Raw genomic sequence first — 22,623 nt, 5'->3', positions numbered from 1 at the left:
AATTCACCCTTTCTCCAGTAGGCAAAGAGACCCGTAGGAGAGCTTTTGTTGTTGTTTCTAAGGTTAGTTTAAAATGAAAGTCAAACATGTGTGTAAAGAAAATTTCAAGCAATAAAGAAGTATATAAAATAAAGAGTGAAGGGCCCCCTCTCACCAAAACTTCTAGAAGTTAAACACTATGAAAAAGGAGGGGTGTGGGGAGATGTGTGTGTATATTTTGCAAAAATAGGATCATGCTATACATCTCTCTATAAAGTGTTTTGCAACTGGCCTTTTTCATTTAATGAGGTAGCATGGATCCAGGAGGGTTTTGAGGAGGTAGGATATCATGGGAGCTGTACTTAAGGAAGGTGAAGTGGATATGTAATCATTAATCTATAAATATGGCATAAATAAATCAGACAAAACCTCCCCTATGAAAAGGAAAAGGGGAAACTGAGATCTATTGGTCATTTCCTAAATGTGGGCACTATGTCAGGCATTTTCATCCTATCCAGCTCCTCTGGGAGATTATTCCCATTTTAGAGAGGCTCACTCAGAATCAGAATCCAATTCTTTCTGATCCCAAAGGCCCTGGTTCCTCTGTTTCCCCAACAAGCAGGTTTGCATTTTTCCATAGGTGGCCTATTGTAACTTACCCCCAAGTTTGGGTGCCCAGAAAGCATCTTCCTGGAGAGTCCTGCTAAGAAGGTAAAATGTCATGGACCTGATCCTGAAGGATGGATGCCCCCTTTGGTGTGGCCAAAGCTAGGTGAATGAGGCAGCGACACACTGGCATGGGTTTGGAGGCAAAGGGAGAAAGGACGAGAAAACCAAAGGAAGTGCTGTGTGGAGCTCGTCAGGCTGTCTTCCTTGCCTACTGTTAAGTGAAGCTCTTGGGAAAATGACAACTGGCAAAACTTATAGTGAGGGGTAATTATGCTGTCAGAGGCATCTCTGGTGCTCAGGGCTGCGAAGATCTGCCAACGGGATTCATTGTGAATATGCAATTTGCTGAACATTGTTAAGCCAATGTTTCCCCCAACTGGAAGTCTGACAACAGGAAGCTGCAGCTTCAATGCCCCCTCCTGTGCTGCCGCAATAGCAGAGGTGGAGAGAGAGACCACTGAGTCTTCTCCTGTCCTCCTGCCTAAGGAGCTTTACCCATAGGAAAGGCTCCCCAGGTGTCATGCCCTCCCCACACTGCCCTGGGGAATCCCGCCCCAGTTCAGGGACCAGTTATAATTTGACCTCTTCCAGAAGTCTCTTCTGACAGCCCCTCGCCATGCATGTTTCCCACCTCCCACCCCATTTCCCTAACCTTTTGTGACTTCCCTTTTGAAGGGAGCTAAGCATATTTTACCTTATGGCATTAAATATTTATCTCTTGCCCCTTAGACTGGGAGCTCTTTGGGGGCAGGATCTTATTTGATTTCTAGTTCTTGATCACCCTAAACAGTTTCTTTTTCTTTCTTTTTTTTAAGATTATTTATTTATTCATTTGACAGAGAGAGAGAGAGAGAGAGACAGAGAGAGAGGGAACACAAGCAGGGGGAGTGGGAGAGGGAGAAGCAGGCTTCCTGCAATGCGGAGCTCGATCCCAGGGCTCTGGAATCATGACCTGAGCCGAAGGCAGATGCTTAATGACTGAACCACCCAGGTGCCCCTAGTTCTTGATCACCCTAAAAGTCACTTAAATGTCAGGAGGTACTTATATTTTTATGGAATGAATGAATGAATGAATGAATAACTTGTCAGGGAGGCATGCATCCTTTGCTTTTGGGCAACAGGATGGAAAGTGAGAAGGTTAGTAAATGAGCTCTGGACAAGTAGCTGTGTCCAAGTCAGGGGAAAAGCAAGCACCCTCCCACATAGGGTCCTACTTCTGGGTGGGAAAGAAACCTCGGGATTACCATAAATGAAGAGTGTTTACCATGAGGGAAATATTGGGATGACTACTCCAGGAAGAAGAGTCCTTAAAGGTAGCTTAGTTCTGATGCCTTTCGTGGTGAGAGAACAGAAGTGTCTCAGGTCTCAGGTCTCAGGGGGTCATGGTAGGGCTGGAACTAGAACCCTCATCTGCTAACGTCCAGCCTACAGCTCACTTGGCTGTCCAGGCTGCTTTTTTACCATCCTGTCTGTGGTCATCATCTGAATTTGGCCATTATGATATCAGGAATGTAGACATGTGTATAATTCATCAAATGTCTTCCAAGAATTTTACTTTACTTGTCAACCCATTTCTTTAATTCTTTCTATGATCCTTAATTTCTACCTCAGTTAATGTTTTCTGTACACTCACCAGTAACCTCCTGTTGAAGATTCGAGAGGTCACTCCTGCAGCTGATACCTTCACACAGCCATGTTCTTTCTTGTTCCACTTAAGTTGGCCTTCCTGGCCATTGGGAGAGCACATGGATCATGGGGAAAGGATGCTGCACTATGCAGTATGAGCTTCCAAAAGCAAAAGAAGAGAGGGGAAGATGGAACAGTGAGGGTGGTGGACTTGGGGGTGGCCTAGAGAGGGAAGAGAAGGAAGTGGGAAGGCAAGGTATGGGGGGTGTGGGGGGAAGAAATGGCATCACTGGACTGTGGTCACTCGAGGCAAGGTTATGTGTCTTATTAGTCTGTGTTCCCCAGCACTGAGGACTGAGTCTGGGACTAGCTTCAAGATGGGAACTCTTTGTTGAGTGAATGAATGAATGTAGAATAGGCAAATCCACTCTCTGGAAAATGAAATGACTGCTGTCATCCAGAATCATCTGTCCCCATTTCCATCATACTAAAGCCCAATGGTACCTTGGGATGCGTTTCAGAGTCATCCCGGAGATTTTTCAAAGTATAGATGTTGATCTCACCTGCTTTATATGGAACCAGAAAAGAGAGGGGTGGGCCAGATCAGGCATGTGGAAATCAAGAATGCATACCCCTGAGGTTAGAATCTTTTAGATTCTTCCAGCTCCCTGGCCTCTTCTGGAGATGGCCCTGCAGTGGCTGTAGGCAGCCATCTGACAGTGGCTCTGTCATATCTGGGGTCATCTATTCAGTAAGGTTTGGTAGGACTGAATGTCTACTTGGATTTTCCACATTCACCCCACCCCCCACCCCAGGGGTCTCTGATGAAGGACTGATGGAATGTTCATGGACAGGAGAGGGGGCTTTTATACTGGAGAATCATTTTGGAATGGGAGTTCTTTGTGGGTCAGTTCACCCTAATAAGCCACAGGGATCACACGGGTGTCAAGCACCCTCTGGGGCCACCCTCTGCTTCCCTCCTAAAGGTTGAGAGCTTCAGTCCAGCAAAGGACTACATTGCAAAGAGATTCTTTTGCTGAAGGAGCCAAAGTCAAGGAAGGCAAAAACTTTCAAACACACCCATTCCTCCCCCACCCTTGACACATGTTCACACTCATCTGCCTGGAGTGAAGAACATGGCTTGTCCAATTCTCACCCCTCATGATGGGCAAAGTCTTGCCCTGCATTGCCTATCTGTAGGTAGTGATGTGAATTTTAGCATCCAGGAAAGGTTCCCTCCACAGGCCTTGAAATCGCACTATTATTACTTTCGTTTTCCTGAGAAACTGTGAATCCCTTAGCATGGTGTATATATTAAGTCTAATCAGTCATTGGTATGTTAGTATAAATAAATTAATTATAAACATTTGGGTGAGGGGAGGCCAAGGGCAGCGGAGGAAAGCACAGGGTAGGGAACTATGGTGCAGAGAACAAGGCACCGGAAAACAGAGTTGGCTCATTTCACACTTGGAGCCACCACTGTCCTCTTCAGAATAATCCTCCAAATCTCATCCTAGCCAGGAAGAAGTCTACCTTTTGGCTCAGCTCAAGCCCCACTTCCTAGATGAAGCCCACTTCCTAGATGAAGCCTACCGAAGCAGCCATACATGAATGTAACAGCGTATCTTTTATATGGCATGATCACCTTTCATTTACCTCTGTGCATGTGTGGTCTCTCAACATGATTGGAATCCTTACAATAGAGCTGTGTGTGAGACATTGCTATCTCAATCGTGTAGATTAAGAAACTGAAGCTTATGTAATTTGTTCAAGGTCACACAGTAAAGGTCAGAGCTGGGAGACCCAGAGTTAAAGCCGATACATAGCTCAGCCATTCATTGGTTGTGTGACCTTAGACATGTTATTGTTCTTCGTGTTCAGCTCTCTCATCTGTAAAATGGAGACAGTAATGGTAGCCAGCGCAAAAGGCTATTGTGTGAATTAAAAGAATCATTACACAGAACATACAGTGTGGAATAGTGCCTGATGCTTAGTGAATGCTCCAGAAGTGTTTGCTATTATTGATCTTGTTGTTGTTACTACTCAATATCGCTTCCAGAGGATCCTATCACCTCTGTTTCTCTCCTAGCATCTACTGGACACACAGCAGGAATGCAGTCGATATTAACTCTCTTTCCTTTGTCTTTCTGGAAATTGTGATCAGGATCAGAAAAGTGTCACAACTACTTGTTTTATGGAACAAAGATTTTCATATTCCCTGGGAAAAGCAGCCAAACCTGGCACTGCTGGATCAAAGCAAGCAGGGTTCAGGGACTTGAGCTGTGGCCCTCGCCTGGCGAGAGTTCAGAGGAAGATTCCTTGGAAACACAGCGTAGAGACGGACAGAGAGCCAAGGCTCTGTCATTGGATGCTTCCAGTCCCATATCACTGACACATTGCAATCCAATGTCGTGTTCTTGGTCCTCGGCAGGCCTGTTCTGATAAAGGGCTGACTAATGGGCAGGAAGGGGAATGTTTTGCCAATGTGCTTGTTTCCATTAGATTATGGATGTATTTTTAGTGTGGCTGAGAAATAGCTAGGATCTTGACCTGCAAGATGATTTTGTAGACTAGGACCAGGAAAAGAAAAGAAAAAAAAACAAACAACAAAAGATTGCAAATGCTTGCTGCTGTTAGGAACTCCATCTTTTCATTGCACCGGGTCATTATGTTAAGATGGGGCTCAAATATGATTTCTTCTGGGAAGTTTCTCTAGATCCTCTTCCCAGCACTACCCATTTTTCATGGCACCTGGCCCAACATTCACCTCACTGTATCACCATTGCCAGTTTCCTTGACAGGCTCCCCTCCTCCCCATCAACTGAGAAGCTTGAGTACAGTAGCCATGGCTGTTGGTTCATTTCAGTGACCCCAGCTCTTAATTTGGGAGTGTTATAGAGGAAATGCTCCATAAGTTTAATGAATAAATGGACGGGTGGTTGGATGGATGGATGAATAGATGGATGGATGGATGGATGGATGGATGGATGGATGGATGGATAGCTAGATGGAAGGATAGATAGATGGATGGATGGACGGATGGATGGATGGATGGATGGATGGATGGATGGACAGATGGATGGATGGAAGGATGGTTGGATGGATGGAAGGATGGTTGGATGGATGGAAGGATGGAAGGAAGGATGGATGGAAGGAAGGATGGTTGGATGGATGGGTGAAATACACATACCAAGCAGATACTCTGCACTGGTAAATCTTACTACAAGTGTGACTATAGGTCCTATGTCTTAGCATCTCTCACCCATTGTTTGATGTTTGTCCCTCATGTGACATTACATTTGCCTAATGCCACCATAGACCTGCTTTTCATGTGATGTTCAAGTCATGTGGGCAAATAAATGCCTCTCCTGCCAAACTGACACCAGAAGAGAAATGCAAGCATTCATCATGATCCACCAGTCCATACGCACCCTGCAGAAACACCCCAGTAGGGATAAAGATTCGGGGAGCAGGCCCAAGAAGAGGGCAGAGGTATAGGGTGTTCTTATATTAGCAAATTACAGACAACAGTTTCTCATGTTTAAAAAACAGACTCCAGTCGTAACCAATTGTTGGGACCTTTATGGCCATGATGTAACTCTCTATTTGGATGAAGTTTCCATCACGTCCCAGTGTATCAAACGGAGTGAAGCCCTGGGGAGGTTGTCAGGCCCAGCTCAGGCAGCAGAACAGAGTATCTTGGTACAATCTACTCTTGGTAGAGAAGAAGCACACACAGAGTGAGCCCGTTTCTGCTTGTCATAGCCTCAAAGCTCATCCACCAAGAAGCTCAGACGGCAACCCAGCTGCACATCTTGCACCTGACCTTTAGAAGAGAGGCTACTGATGGACAGAAGCCCTCTAAGAATGTACCTTCTGTGCAGAGACTGCTAGCTCTCCCCCATCTAGTGTTCTCTCCTTCCAGGGTAATTGACTTCTTAGCTAGGCATATAGCCATCCAAAATTGAGGCTACTTTCCCAGTGTCCCTTGCAGCTGGGTGTTGCCATGAAACTAAGTTCTGGGTATGGCTGAGGTGATGTGTGCAATTTCTGGGTCTTGCTCTTAGAGGGAGGGGCATATTCTCCCATCCCTTCTATCCTGTCTTTCCCACTAGCTGGCAGGTGACCCTGCAATGAGACACTTGGGGTCATGTGAATCAGAGCAACAGCCTAGGAAGGGCCACCAGGAGAAAAGGGGACTGAGTTCTGGATGGCTTGCGGAGCAGTGCTGCTAGGCTAGCTTGGACTTTCTGCGAGGGAAAAACAATCTTCAGTTATGTTGAAACCGCATGAGTCTGTAAATGAATTGAATATATATGTGTGTTTTTGTGTATATGTATAAAAACTCTCTCACACACACCACTCAGCAGGATCTTCATTTTCTCCCATTGACAGTTATTAATTCAATTGAGTTTTGGTCCTTCAAGGAAGTCATCCATCCATTTGAACAATAAATACATATTAACATGTCTCTAACACAAAAATAAGGGCATCTTCAATATCTTTGAAATCTTACAAGGAAATGGTGAGACTGCTTCTTATGAAAACAGTCATCTTGCTTGATATATATTATTTCTCTATCAACTAGAATCCTCAGTTACCCAAGGCATTCTTCATCAGTCTGGACACTAAGATTTTTCCATTCAGGTGGCTGATTCAGGTGGCTAATGCAACTTCCAAAGTCCCCACCTTGTCCTCATCCTGAAAGCTGAATGGACAATGGCCCCAACTCCTGTCATCCCTTAACTCCAGGACATCCCCTGGTTTTGTCTTATGTAAACTCTCCCAAAACTGGCTAGATCCTCATCCAGTGAGTTACCCCGGCAACCCAGCTGCGTCGTCTTGAAAGATATCTCCAGGCACCAGCTTCTGAGTCTGCAAGAGATTTGACTGAGGCCAAGTCATAAAGCCACAACATATTAGCTCTAACAAGATGTCATCATTTATGGTGCTCCTTGTAGGCATGTCACGTTTCTTTAAAAAGAATATGGATAAAAATAAGTCCTACCTTCACTACGCAGTGAGATTTACTTAGAAAGCAGACACAGCTCTCTATTTTCAGAGACCATCTATGTCTTTTATCATCTTCCTTGCATTTCTTCTAAAATTCTTTCAGTTTTCACACTTTTCTCTGACAATCTCATTACAAATTCAAACGTAAGCTGCCTAATTTCCAAGTCATCAGCTAGCTTTTTCATATTAGACATCTCTAGTTTTACATTTTAGACTTTCATTTTCTCTTTGGGAAAATGATATTTAAGGAAGTCCATTGGCTACTCTGTTTCGCTGGCAAGTGCCTCACATCTTCATAAGAAAATTAGCTAACCACTTGAGTCTGAGAATGGATGCTTTGTGGTCCTGTTATGTTGCATCCTGCTTATTTAAACATTCTATATCAAAATGGTTCATTGTGAATCTCTGTGGTTTATTATTCTGGATAACACACTATAAAATGTTTCACTCTTTTCATTTATTCTTCAAATTGCATTTCAGTTAATCTATAAGAGAAATTCCTTTATTTACTTATCAATTTGTTCTACCAACCAATTAATTTTTATTGTTGAGTGCTGGGGATACAGAGATGGGTGAGATACAGTCTCTGTCCCTGTGGGTATTGGATAGGAAAACTGCTATGATGCCAAGTGACCTACGGTACAGGGACATTCATGTTTAGCAGAGATCTAACAGAGACTGCTCCACTTGACTTCTAGAATCCTGGCATTAGAAGTGAACTTAAGAGGTCATGTGATTCTCTACCTCATTTTACAGAGGAAGAAAACTGAGGCCATGCCTACCTTTCACCTTCTACCCCTCATCCCCTCAATCTCCTCTGCTCAGTCCTACTGAACTTCTGTCTGTCAAACATGGAGTTCACTCCCACATCTGCCTTTGTACCATATTTTATTCATTTCTAGATCTCCAGAACAAAGCAGCTGGTGGGGCTCAAAAAAATGTTTCATGTGGTCCCACACATGTTCTGAGGGAGCTAAGGCAGGAATTACCAGGCTTTTCAATAAATTGAGACTCTATGACTCAGAGAGGTTATTAACTGGACCAGAATCACACAGCTTGTTGGCAGCATCATCCTGCCTAGGACTGGGACTTCTGCCTCTCATTCCCATTCTACTTTGTATTGAGTAGGATACTTTTTCCTAGAGGAATAGAAGACCAACTAAAGGTGGCCTAAACCATAAAAGGTTAAGTATCCCACACAACATATGGTCCACCTACTGTTTCAGGACTGATCCAACAGATCTGGGATATCACTAAGGGTCCAGGTTCTTTCTGTCTTTCTACTCTACATGTTCAGCTTGGAAGCAATAGCTCTCTTCGCCACTATAGCTGTCGCAGTGTCATATGCACACACCACAAATACCAGCATGCCAGTCTTTCTGTGAGCAAGAAGAAAATCTTTTCCACAACCCTCCCCAGCTCCCCAGCAGATCTTTTCTTAGATCCCTTTTGACTAGGATCAGGTAACATGCTCACATCCCAGATGCAAAGCAGACCAGGAAAATGTCTACCTGGATTGTTAGCTTCTGCAGTGGGAGGTTGGCCACAACCAGAGAGGAAAGTGTGGGGAGAGGGAGATGGCCACTGGGTAGGTAACCAACAGTGTCTGACACCTCATTTAATCAAGCCACCCCTTCCTGTCTCCTTGGGTCAGTGCCAGCCATTATGGGCATGATCCCATAATGTGTGGTCATTAAATGTGCTTGAGAAGGAAGTTGCAATTCCTCGTGGTAGGTGGGCTTCTCCAACCTCATAGAGATAGTCAACCCACAGGGTTTTCCACTGACCCAGCTCCAGCACAGCCAACAAGGAGTTCTCGCACTGTCAGACTCTGCCTCTTTGGCCCATATGAGTACCCTGGGAGTCAGGAAAGGCTGGTCTTCTGTTGTCTGATGGGGGAATGTGGACTTGGAGAGGGAAGGATTGCCCACTGCCCAGCATGGTAGCAGAGCCAGGATGCAGAATTGGCTCTGATGCCACACATCTCGCTCCTTCCCCCCACCACACTCCACCAGTAAGTCAACCAGAACCACATTGGTCATTTATTTGAATGTTTTTAATTGAAGACTGTGGTTAGATAATTCATCCTTATGAGTAGGGATTGGGCTCCCTGAGATTCCCATCAAGAACCCACCTACCTAGGAAAGAACACCGGCAGTCGAGTCCAACTGCCTGCATTTGAATGTTGCGTGACCTTGGGAAAGTTATTAATCACTTTGTGTCTCAGTTACCTCATTTGTAAAATGGAGGAAATAATGATACCTTCCTCATAGACCCTTGTGAGGAACAAATGAATAATATATGCAGAGTACTGTGCTTGGAAAAGTGCCTGACACTCAATAAGCATTCAATTAATGTTGGCTATTATCACCTATTTATTATTCATCTGTGCATCTTGCCATCCTTTGATTTATTCTAGAAAGGACCTAAGGTGTGCCTAGTTTCTACGGCATTTTGTGTTGTGAAGTCAACCAGCGCCGCACCCTGACCTGCCAGGTAACTGTGAAAACATTGTGACCCATACTCATAAAACAAACCATTCGTCTTTATTTTCAAACCAGAACTTGTGTGTGTGTATGTGTGTGTGTGTGTCTGTGTGTGTATGTGACAGCCCCCTGGAGCAGACAGTAAACTTGATTGAACAGAATAACAGAAACCGTCCCCACCACCTGCCTCACTATCTAGTGTTGAGATGTTTTGCCTCAAATGCGATCCTGTCCCTCGGTGGGGGCTGTGCACATTCCCCAGGGACCATGCCTGAGCTCCTTGTTCAGACGAAGACATGCTCTCCCGTAGCCTTTCTCTGGAGTTAACGTAACACCTCTGAGCTGTTAGTGTCTGCTGCAGAGACGTCCAAGGAGAAGGGAGGGGGAGACTCTCCCCTCTGCTGGCTCACCTCCTCAACGGCTGGGAGCATTCCCTCCAGCACCTGCGCCTGGGACAGACTCTTCTCTTCCTCCCTTCCCCTCTTCCCACACAGGAGCCATGGCGGCTGGGCCAGCGTGGAGGGGTTGCAGGGGAAATGTGGGGAACACTGGTTCTTCTGACTGAAAGCCAAGGCAGGCCCCTCTAAAGGGAGGGACAGTCCCCCAGAGCAGATGTCCACCTGAGGCCGTACAGAGCCGAACAGACTATGAAAGATTCCTGCTGCACAAGCACACGGTGAGGCCAGAGTCCTCACCGCTCACCTCACCACACCTCACCGCTGTGCTCCTCTCACCAGTCACCAAGGCCCAGTACTAATAACAGTGACCTTGAGCATTCATTGAGCACCTTCAGTGTCAAGCCCTTGCGAGGTACATACAAAGAATCGTCTCGATAGCCCCGGAAGCTAAAGACAAGGGAAGTGGAGGGAAGTGGATGGCCCCCTGCAAGAATTTGCAGCTCTGACACCTCAGAGGTGTCAAGCCTCCCCCAACCCCAGAATGCTTTGTCTGGCTCCAGGTCTGCTCTTCCCACAAAAGAAGCTCCCATTTCAGTAATACCTCACACATATTCTAAGCTACTCTCTGGGTCTCTGATAGAGGGATCCAAGCCCAAAATGATAATATGCACCATCTTACCTTACATCCTTTGGCCATTTAGTGTCAACTATATACACAAAAATACAGGACAATAACTATCTTGCATTTCCCCCTGAAAACAATGTAAATCACACTGATAAGACAACCCATTTGTCTTTAATTTCAAACCCAAACATGTTGAGTTCACTTTTAAGTTGAGAGAGAAGGACTTTCATCTACAGAGGAGAGGGGCGTGGGGGCCTGATGGGATGGATGCTGCTTGTCACAGCCAGGCCTGGGGGCTTCACAGAACACCCAGTTGTCATTGTTTTTACCCCAAGAGATTTAATGAATTCACCTTCTTCTCAGCAAGTCAACACCAGCTCTTCTCCGTGACAGAAACAAAGGCCCAAGGAAGACCCACTCCCCAAGGGAGTGGAGGGCTCCCAGCCAGCCGCTCTGCTGGGAACTAGACCAGGATGAGAACTGGACTAGCCCTGTGCGCTGGGGTCAGCCTCTGCCACTGAAGGGAAGAGGTGGAGAGGTAGCTTGGGCAGACAGGCTATGTGAAGGACGATTCCAAAATGCCCCCGAACAGGGTCCCAATCATTCCAAGATCAGGGTCTTGTCCAATTCCTGCTTACCACCTGCTCTGTGGAGGGAGTGTTTTCACCTTGTCTTTCTGTCTAAGTTCTTCCCAGGACCTCAGCCCCCAGCTTGTGCACCGCCCCCTTCTCCTCTGCCCAGGAAGCCTTGCTGGACCCTCCATGACCCTCTGTCTCCCTCCCCCTCCCATGAGTTCCCAAAGCTCTGACTGACCCATATCCTCACTTAGCTCTCTGCATTTGTCTGCTCGCAAGGCATCTATCTCCCAAGAGGGCAGGGGACTTGCGTAGGTGTCCCACCTGCTGGTTCTCTCTGTCGTTAGTCTTGTGCTGTACATGCAAGGTACAAACAATTAATATTCAATGAATAACTCAGTCAACCTCTCCTCAGCCATTCACTGGAGGGCAGACGGCAAGCTCCTGCAGCTTCACTCACTGAGTCACCGAGAACACTTAAAAGGGAAATGAAAGTTAACTGTTCAGGCCTGGTACTGTCATTACACTGTCTTAAGAACCATACAACACCAGGTCACCAGAATGTCCATGGTCGTCTGACACATCTTGGTAGGAAACCATCTGTTCACCTGGTCCACAAGATTCAGGACTTTAGGGCTTTTCTGGCACTTGATGACCTCTGTGATTGGGCCCCACTCACATCTCCAACCTCACTTTTCCCCTGATACCTGTGTGGTCACTCAACACAGCTGCTGGCTATTCCCTTTACCACCCTCCAGTCTCCTTGGCCCTGTGCTCTTGCTTAGGTTGTCCCTCCTCTTAAGGAAATCCTTAAAGCTACAGATCCTGCTTATATTTCAAGGTATCTTGAAATCTTCGGTGAAGATATTTATATAGAAATTTGCTACGCTGGAATACCTGCACCAGCTTTGGGACAAATGTCATTTTCTCTGTTGTCTTTTAGCTATCTACATAGACTGTTCTAGTAGGCTGCAAGCCCTTTAAATGAGGGAGACAGTCTGACTTGAATTCTACAACTCCCATAGCTCTTGGCTACAGATTTGTTATAGATACCACTCAACAGTGTTTGTGGAAGGTGGTTGACTGCTAATAGCTTCTCTGGATTACCATCTACAGATGAATTCTCCTCCACTAGAGCTATTGAGGCCCTTGGACACTTTGTAGTTGGGTTTAGCTCTATTTTGCCACTGACCACTCCCCCCCCACTCCCCCATTTAGGATTGCATTTCAACTGAGAGGGGAAAAGTGACTTAGAGCTCAGGACAGGAGACGATTCAAAACAACATCAGGTGGTCACAAGGATGGAACCCCAAGCTCTGAAAAGGAAATGTCAATGGTTCAAGACTCATTCCAAGTAGAGCCATGAGGGCACATAATCAATGACAGAGAGCATTCTTCCAGCAGGTGCTCGATGGGCCACAGGAAGGGAGGGAGGAAATGATTCCCACCAAGATTAGTCAATGATACCAGATCCAAAGCTGTGTCGCTCTCTCAAAGGTTAGAAAAATCCAGTAATGTAAAGCAGCTTTTATAATGAGAGGTCCAGACATGATTTTGTATCTTCAAGTCCAATTCTGTAATAGAAATGAGCTATTTCTGCCTCTTTGGCTCTATTTCTAATGAGAAATGGATTGTCCTTTAACAATTAGCTGCAGAGAATAGCTCAAGGGAGAGTAGGTCCTTCTGGCTTGAAACCTCCATAATCAGGCTGGAGTTGAAACACATCTCTTTGAGTGTGTGAAGCAATGAAGAAACAGCTCAATCTTGGACTGCCCCCTGACTCCCAAGGGCTTCGGTTTTCTCCTGTGTAAAATGGGGGGAGATAGGGGGTGGGCGGACTGAGAGACTTCTAAAGGGCTCTTTCCAACCTTATCCTGAGGACAGAGAAGTTGAGATATCATCTAAGAGCATTCCTTTGGACATCATGGCTGCAGTGGCCATTGTTATCTCTCTAACTGACACCTGCCCTATCACCGGAAAGCAAAATCCCAAGGTGTGGAAGCCATCCAAAATAATTTCACACCCTGTGAGACAGGAGAAGGTTATCATTTCCACCCTTCTGGGATAAATGTTCTCTCTAATGCAAGATGCACTGGTAGCTAGCTATTCCCTGAGACAATCTCACCACAATAAATGCCTTTGGAACCTCACATGGGACTTTGTTTTCCCAGAACTATAACTTTATTGTCATCTCTTCCTTGAGATTTCAGCCCCCAGCTCTTGTTTTCCACATTAATTCAAGTTGAAGTGCAGCCTTGATCATGTTGGCAAACATTCCAAATGGAAATGAATTCCCAGGTTCTCACTAAAAATTGCAACGTCCTCACTAGCCCAATCTGGATGACATTTTGTGTCTTATATAATGTCTGTTTCCTGAAGGAATTAAAATATTTCTGTATATAGTTCTGCCCAACAAATTTTTAATAAGGCCTACTCCTAATTACCTCTTAGGAACAAGTGGAGTCTGAATCCCTGAAAACTGATCATCCAAAAATCTGGTTTGAGCCAAGAGTTTTATTTTCAAAATGATTTGAATCAGATGTTGAGAAGCCAGAATAGCCATCTCTGTCATGTTTTCTTTTGATAAAATATCTCAGCGGGGAACCAGCTCTTGATGCCACAACCCGAGAGACTAGGTAAGCAGGCTGGCATCTGGAAGCACGCCTGGGCCCAGGTGCCTAAGGTCAAGCTACTGATGAGCCTTTCTTGGGCAAGACGACTCACTGTTTACAAAGCACTTTGGTTGGCTCTCACATTAAGCAAGCAGGGCTCAGAATAATCTCCCCATCTGATAGATTAGGAAACTGAGAGCCAGAGTGATTTGTTGATTTATTTAACAAACCTTTAAGCATAGGGCTTTCCCAAGGTCACGTGACTAGTGTACGGTAGAGGCAGGTACACATCCAGCCTTCAGGTTAAACCACACGGCGTTTATGTGTATTCAGGCAAAACACCAACAACAGTGTAGGCTCTGGGGAATGGAGAAGGGCTCTAACTAGTGAGAAGGTGAGAAAAGCTTGCATAATTGTGATGTAAAGACATAATATCCTTGTAAAAGGAAGTGGGGGGCATCAAAGTCACTGGAAAGCAGAGGAGGAAGAGACTCTTTCTGCTTTAAGAATGGAGAGATCAGGGAAGGCTCTCCTGGGAGAAGATTTTGAGCTGGTCCTGGAAGGATGGCTGGGAGGGAGTGACAAGGGAGCATTTGAGGCATCCTGCTTTGCAACACAGTAGACCAGAGAAGCTTCTAGATGCTTGCTCCTGAATGTAGCCAAGAGGACACAGGACACACAGCAAGATGGAGAGAATGCTGCTTGCAAGGTGGTGCAGGCCCTCCTCTGTGCCGGTCTCTCTGCAACCTTGGGGGAGTCTCCTGACTTTCCAACCACTAAGCCCGGAAGGGAGGGAACTCTACTCCAAAGTCTCCTTCCACGCTTGACCACGTCAAGGTGAGAGCCAAGTGAACGAACCATGAGAGTGAAGCCTTGAGAGTGTCAACAAATGAAGGGGACATAGACAAGGGAGAGAAGAGAGGGATAGAGGGAGGGAGAAACAGAAGAGGAGGAGTGTGGTAGGAGTCCCTGCTGTGTACAAGCTTTTTCTTCAACAGGTGGTTTCCACATTCTCTCAGCAGGACTGCCAAGCGGTTCTCGTTTGTTTCATTTTGTTATGTTTTTGTTTCAGCCTAATACACTCAGTCTGGGGGCCTCCTGCCAATGCCATAGGAAGGGGCTCTCAAATACAATAGTCATTTTTTATTCCAGCTTTTGGGATTCTAGTCAGTGAGATTCCTGAGTGTCCAGATGGACCCACAGCTCCTTATGTCCAAACCACCCTTCCTTTGAGAATCAGCTTCAATATCACCTTTCCCTCCAGTCCCCCGTGGGCCAGGAGGCCCTTCCTTGTCTTTCATGGTCCTCATCACAATTACACACCTATGTACATATTACGCCTACACTCGACGGCTCCTAGATGGCAGACCAGACCACAGTGGCCCAAGGAAGGGAACCCTGACATTCTCGGTAGATTCAGGGCCTACAAAGCACCTGGCCCAGAGGTGTGCTCAGGAGCGTGAATGGCGAGCAGTGATTGCATTTTATCTCACTTGGGCCTTCTCATTTTCATTTTCATGGGGCTCTGGAAAAAAACACAATTTAGTTAACAGGCCCCAAATCAGGAAAACATCACCTGCAAACCAGAAACAAATTTAACAAAGGGCATATAAGAAACTTTCATTCTTATTTCCTGCCAGTGAAGTTTATTTGAAAGTATAGTATAAAAGGGGATGTTTCTCCATTTGTCCTGGTGTCAGTTAAGACCCACTGACTCTGCTGTCTTGGGAATTAGAACGTTAGGCCTGCCAATGGTTAGAGCACCTTTAGTGGTTCTTAACCTTTCTTCACCTTATGGAACACTTTATAAATCTGATGAAAGCTGTCCCAAGAGAGCATAGATTCAAACTTTTACACACCATCTCAGTGTATACAGAATTCCAGAAGCCTACCCAAGGATACTTCCAGGTTAAACACTAGACCAATAGTTCTCAAAATGTCATTCATGGATTTTCTCCATTAAAACTATCTGTGAGGTCTTCCTAGGAATCCATTTACTGGGGCTCTATCCTAGGCCCAGTGAAACAGCAACCCTGAGGAAGGGATCCAGCAATCTGCCAATTAAATAGTCAGCCCAAGCGATTTTGAGACACATTCAAGTTTGAGTTGGCCACTGATGTAGACCTATTTTTTCATTGGCAAAGTCACTTGATCAAAATCACATAGTAAACAGGGCAAAATAAGATGCAAATGTTTTATTTCATATTCTACAAAACAAAGATTCTGTGCCTAAAATCCCACATTTATTATATGTTTGCATATAACTTTCAGGAAGCATGCCTTTACTCCTGATACTGGTTTTTAAGCATAAAAGCATAATTTGTGAGTACAATTCTAAAACTCTACATAGAGAATTATAGAATATGGTTGTGATACTTTATTAACTAGAAAATCTTTCTTATTCTATTAAAATATCATAAAATGTTTAGGTGCTGCTGATTCTATGGTATCATTTATTTTTATTTGTTTTAATACTTGTCTCTGAGTGGTTGTGTCAATAGAGTTTTGGTTAGGGGCGCCTGGGTGGCTCAGTCAGTTAAAGGTCTGCCTTCGGCTCAGGTCATGATCCTGAGGTCCTGGGATAGAGCCCCACATCGGGCTCCCCGCTTGGTGGGGAGAATGCTTCTCCCTCTCCCACTTGCCCTTGCTCATTCTCTCTCTCTAATAAATAAATAAATTCTTCAAAAAAATAGAGTTTTAGTGAGTAGACTTATATTTCCAAAGCTTTAGGCCTAGAAAATTTCTTATTGAATGGAATTAATTCCACCAACATATTTTTGCAACATAAACATGATACTGAACTTGGAAAAGGTAAAAACTGTCTACTCAGAGACGTTTTACCTTCTAAAAGGTGAAGAGAAAAGTTTGCCTTTCATCACTGCATTCCTTAGCTTCTTCTTTTAACATCCCATTTTGTTTGTTTTTTTTAAAGATTTTATTTACTTATTTGACAGAGAGAGACACAGCGAGAGAGGGAACATAAGCAGGGGGAGTGGCAGAGGGAGAAGCAGGCCTCCCGCTGAGCAGGGAGCCCGATGTGGGGCTCGATCCTAGGACCCTGGGATCATGACCTGAGCTGAAGGCAGACGCTTAATATCCCATTTTGAAATTAACCTCGTCTTTCTCCTCTTGCCCCACCAACAAGCATTTATGTCATTCTGCCTTGCATTGGGGTTAACTGTGCCTTCTTGATCAGCCTCTGAGATCCTGGAGGGCAGGCAGGACCCATCCTTTAGTCATTTCTATATGTCTCCACTACAAGGCTCCCTGAGAAGGAGATACACGGCCAGTGATTAACATAATTCACTCAGCAAACACTTACTGATGGCAGGTTGTGGCAGGTTTTGTGCTAACCACTGGGTCTTATGTTGATTGAGGTGACTGTGGTCTACACGACGGAAGAATGAACCGAACTCGGAAGGCCCGTGCCCAGACCTGTGTTCTGTGAAGCTCGCTCCTGCAGCTGTATGTTGGAGGGGCTGCGGGAGGCTGATGGGGGGCTGCTGTGGAACCCTGTTGCGAGGCAGGGCCGTGTTCTGTGGTGAGAGCGGGCATGCCCATCTTTCTGTGCTTCCTACCTTCACTCTTTCTGTGACACTAGGCCTCATTTTTCTGAACTTCAGTTTTAAACATTTTTAAACATAGACATAATGAAGGGGTTCTTTTTCTCTTTTGGATACAAAGGCTTCTAAAGTTGAGAATTTATGGCTCCTGGCTGTTCAGGGGGCCTCTCTCATTACCCTGCTCCCCCTCACACCCTCAAAAGAGTGGGGTTCTACAGCAGCAAAGTGTCTCTCCTGGGGCTTGAAGTGGGTCAGGTTGGTGATCGCAGAGGCACCAGGCTGACCACCCAGACAGGAGGGCAGAGACCACAGGCAGTTTTGCTCATTCAGCTGGATTCCAGGATGTCTCAGTGTCTACACTGGGAAAGAAGGAGCCACTGAGAAGTGCCTATTCACCAGGATAAGGTCAGTTCCTTGCTCAATATTTGCACTTTGCAGTAGCATTAAAGGAAGTCTTTTCTTGTCAGCCCTTCTCTTGAGCCTTATTACATAATCCACATCTTTCTGTGGGCTTCTTCCTTCTAGCATATCAGAGCTGTCTTTTTTTTTTCTCCCTGTGTACATGACATATTTCCTCTGTGGTTCTCCTTTGTATTATGTCCTTGAACAGCTCTGGAAGGAGAAGACTTTGCCTGCTTTCTGGGGCGCCTGGGTAGCTCAGTCGGTTGTCTGCCTTCAGCTCAGGTCATGATCCCAGGGTCCTGGGGTTGAGCCCCACATCGGGCTCCCCGCTCGGCGGGAAGCCTGCTTCTCCCTCTCCCGCTCCCCCTGCTTGTGTTCCCTCTCTCGCTGTGTCTCTCTGTCAAATAAATAAAATCTTAAAAAAAAAAAAAAGACTTTGCCTGCTTTCGGATCATTCGACACAAGAGCACAGGCTGAGTTTGAACATGGCTGTTAAGAGGCTGCCAAGAATCTAAACTCCATCCAGAAAGTCAGATATGCTCTTCTTGGAATAAAAAAATCCACTCTGGGGTGGGTGGGAGAGGTGAAGGAGGGCAATGACGTTGATATATATATATCAGTCTTACCACAAAATGTTGAGCTGTCTCTAATGTTTACAGGCCCCCCCACCTCCATCTTGAGGCTGGTGCTGCTCCAGGGCTGAGTACTTCCAGTATGTAAATGAAATACCCTCATTTCCTGCATTTCAACTATTTCTTCAAAGGCAAACCTCTCTAATTTTAAACAACTAGTGGGGAATGTGGCACACAGAGCTTTCTTAAACACAGAGTGACAGCTTGCATGACCTCCAGTGATACGAAAGTAGCTTTGACAAATCTCATTTGTCTGTACTTTCCTTGGGGCTGAGAGTGAAGACAGTTCTGAAGCTCAGGCTAACTCCTGGGTGATAAAACGTTTGAAGATGTGACTTTGAAAACTACGGAGAGTGGTTGAATATAATACAGGAAAAATGCATACCATCCTGCTTCTCTGCAAAAGCAATTTATATCAATTGAATAATAAATGCATTTCTCGGCACTTCTACATGAAAAAGCTCCACATGATAAAAACTCATGTCTTAGGTCTTAGAAATGGCACAGTGATCTTATAAATTACACACGTGCCACTCTAGGTATACCTTTCCACACACATTTAAGGAGGTAGTTTTGTATATACCTGGGACCCTCGGCTGCTCAGCTTTGGCTTAGTGATAATCCTGGGTCCCTGACACTCAGCAGTGGTCCTTACGGGGTTACTGAGCTTTTAATAATGCAGTAAGCACCCATCTGCAAACTCACCACCCAAAACCACAGCTACCACTGAGATACAATGTGTATCTAACCATGTGGCCCTACCCACCTTCCCATCCCTCTCCTCTTCCCTATTAGATGTAGCCATTGGTCTGGATCCTGTGTTCATCACTCTTACTTTCCTTTCCAGTATGATTTTATTGCATTAATTTGTAGTCCTATAAAATATTTTTTAGTCTTATTTGTGTTTAATTTAGAATATTAAGACTTAACTTTTTGTGCTTGAGGTTTCCGTGACGTTACGGTTCAACTGCTTTGACTGCTATATGAATAGATCATAGTTTATTTTCCACTCTCCCTTTGATGGGCATTTGGGCTGCATCCCAGTTTTGCTATTGCAAACAGTGCAGCTGTAAGCATTCTTATACATGCCCCTGCTTGCACACGTGCGGGGATGGAACTGCTGGAGCACAGGCGAGGTGAGACACTCAACTTCGGGAGGGAAGAGCAATGTTCATACTTGATACAATCATTCCCCACATCTAGATGCAGGTAGATGGATGGTTCATATTACTCAGACTGATGGTTGCTACATTTAAAAGATGAAAGCAGTATTTTCTATTTGGTATTTTAGTCAGAAAAATTTCAAAGAAAGACAACGCCCTTCTTCCACAAGCCTAACATTATATAAGTAGACACAAACTGGAATGTCTTAGATCTTGCCAAATCTAGAACCAGTCCAACTGATAAACTCAGAAGAGCCAAAATCATACCATGGCAATAGAAATTATACCTTCCATGGATAGTTTTATCTAATGTCCAGGGTAAGATTAACTTGTACACGGTACAAAATGCTGAGTTAAGAGTCCGTGTTGTAGACCTTGATGCCCAAATGTGTACCGGACCTCCCCAACCCCTTCCAAATGTGCTGTTGTGGGAATCTAGGTTTTTTTTTTTTCTTATCTGCAAATAGGAGGACATTTCGTGGTGAATAAGTGCACCATATGCTTTCTCTTTAATGGAGAGAGTTGCAGATACCTTTAACAAGCCTAACAATAGTGTAATTAGCAGCATGTCAATAATCATCAGCAAACACTATTCTCTGAGATTTCCACTGTGGTTACACCCAATGCTGTCATCCTTTGAACTCTAGTCATTGTTTTGATTGAACACTTGCTCTTCGTATTCAGAAACTGCTTGACTTAACTCCTGGAACAAAATGCATCCCTGTGCATTTTTAAAAACGTGCATTCTCCCTTTTGGTTGGAAAACCATCAGGCTGAAACAAATGGGCTACTTGGAGTTATAACATTTCACAAAGACAGCGTTTTGTGGCCTGAAGAAAACAAGAGATTGAAAACGTCTTACCTTCACATAGAGCTGCTGAAATTCCTCGAGGTTCAGCCTCCCGCTTGGACAGTCCTTGAGGAAACCTTTGTACCACTGCTTGAGCTCGTGCTCATTAAACTCTGTGCTCTTCACCAGGTCCTCCATTACTTCGGGGGCTAGTTTGCTGTTCTGTTTCCCCATTCTGCCTGAAGAAAAGCAAATGAATGCAATTAGCCATGATCATTTCAAACTTGATTAGGAGCCAAGTCAGAGGTCCGAGCAGCCCGTGGGTGGGCACTCCCTCTAGTGTGTCAGATCAAATCCCCCCCAAGTCTGCCTCCTTCTATTTGGCATTCCAGAAAGGAGACGAGCGAAAAAGACCCTTCACACAGCTCGAAAGGCTGTAGGGCTCATCCATCAGGAGTCCTGGCGCACATAGCATCGACTCCCCCATGGCAAAGCAGCCGTCCTTGTTTGTGCTACTCATGTAAAGTATATGGGCAATTTTTATATTCTCCTGTTATGAATTAAAGTGCATCAGCACTTGCTGCCTGGGTATCTAATTCCACATTTAGTTTGTAAGGATATTAAGTGGGATTATTGACACATGCAATGAGAGGGCTTTACAGACAAATGATTACAAGCCGACTTGGGAAATCTGATCAGTAATGGTAGGAAATCTCAGCTGGTTTAGTTCTAACGTTGCAGCTTTTTTTTTTTTTTTAATGGAAACAGCTTATCTTTATTAGTCAAATTAATTCTCTTCTCTTCAGAGGTTTCCTACAACGTTGCCATCAATGTTGACAAACTTGGTGGCTTTTTAGAAAGATTGAGTGGTGAATTTCAGTTGACCTAATTCCATTCTGATATTATTACGGGTGGTAGGTAAAAATAACAATACATAAAATAATGTTACCTACATTATTTGCCATTATTAACCTACATTGTTAACCTACATTGTTATATGTAGGTTATATGTAACATTATAAAATAATGTTACCTACATTATTTGCCATTATTAACCTACATTATTAACCTACATTGTTACCATCATTATCTGCCAGGTTATTGACTGTTTACCGTGTGTATTACTTAGGGCAATATTAATTAATTGCTTTATCTTAAATTCCTTCCTTTTTTAAAAAATGATTTTATTTATTTGTTTGAGAGACAGAGAGAGAGTGAGCAAGAGTGAGCATGAGCAGAGGGAGGGGTAGAGGGAGAGGGAGAAGCAGACTCCCCTGCTGAACAGGGAGCCTGACATGGGGCTGGATCCTAGGACCTTGGGATCAGGACCTGAGCTGAAGGCTGATGCTTAACCGACTGAGCCACCCAGGCACTCCTTAAATTTCTTCCTTAATAAAATGTATATAATAAAAAACTCTTCACAGATTTAGTGTAAGGATTAATTAAGAAATAAGTAGGTAAACAAAGATAATATTCCAAAATTAAAATAGTTTTTGTATTAGTGCAGAAAACTTAAAGATGATTTTTTAAAGTTTCACTTTAATGTTCTTGTGTTAACAATAAAATAAAAAGTGAAAACTAAACAAATTAACCACAGACTGATTTAAAAAGTCAAATCAAGGGGTGCCCGGGTGGTGCAGTCTGTTGTCTGACTCGGTTTTGGCTCAGGTTCTAATCTCAGGGTCATGAGATTGAGCCCCCATCGGGCTCCGCACTCAGTGTGGAGTCTGCTTGAGATTCTCTCTCTCTGCCCCTCCCTTCCACCGTCTCTTTCTCTCTCTCTCTCTAAAATATAAATAAATCTTTAAAAAAAGTCAAATTAAAAGTGAAAATCTGAAGGATCATCAGAATAAGGGAAGTGTCATAAGATATTAAAAATCCTGATACAGGAACTGAATTAGGCTTTGAAAAATTTACCCAAGTGGACGTAGGCCTTCAATGTGCTGGAGACAAATTCTCTCCTCAGCTCTAGGTAGGTCTATACTTGCAATCATCCAGAAGGGGTAATCTCATAACATACTTTGTTGTTTTTAATTTTTTGCCTTCTTCTACAATAGATTCCACACCCATTATCAGTGACCTGCCCTAAC

The 22,623-nt window shown here is 44.5% G+C and overlaps 1 protein-coding gene across 2 annotated transcripts in view; it reads right to left on the bottom strand.

The window, feature by feature from the left end:
• VSNL1 (visinin like 1) overlaps positions 1-20,767 on the bottom strand; it is a 56,777-nt gene extending 36,010 nt beyond the window's left edge. For both annotated transcript variants that reach the window (XM_028099554.2, XM_028099555.2), the window contains exon 1: positions 20,606-20,767. In XM_028099554.2, the coding sequence (XP_027955355.1) occupies positions 20,606-20,767 (162 nt within the window). The remainder of the gene's footprint in view (positions 1-20,605) is intronic.
• Positions 20,768-22,623: the final 1,856 nt, after the last annotated feature.

The sequence above is a fragment of the Eumetopias jubatus genome, unplaced genomic scaffold, assembly GCF_037043125.1.
Source record: "Eumetopias jubatus isolate StellerSeaLion01/CBP00866 unplaced genomic scaffold, mEumJub1_p1.0 scaffold_9, whole genome shotgun sequence".
NCBI lineage: Eukaryota > Metazoa > Chordata > Mammalia > Carnivora > Otariidae > Eumetopias > Eumetopias jubatus.
This window is presented reverse-complemented; position numbering and strand designations above follow the sequence as displayed.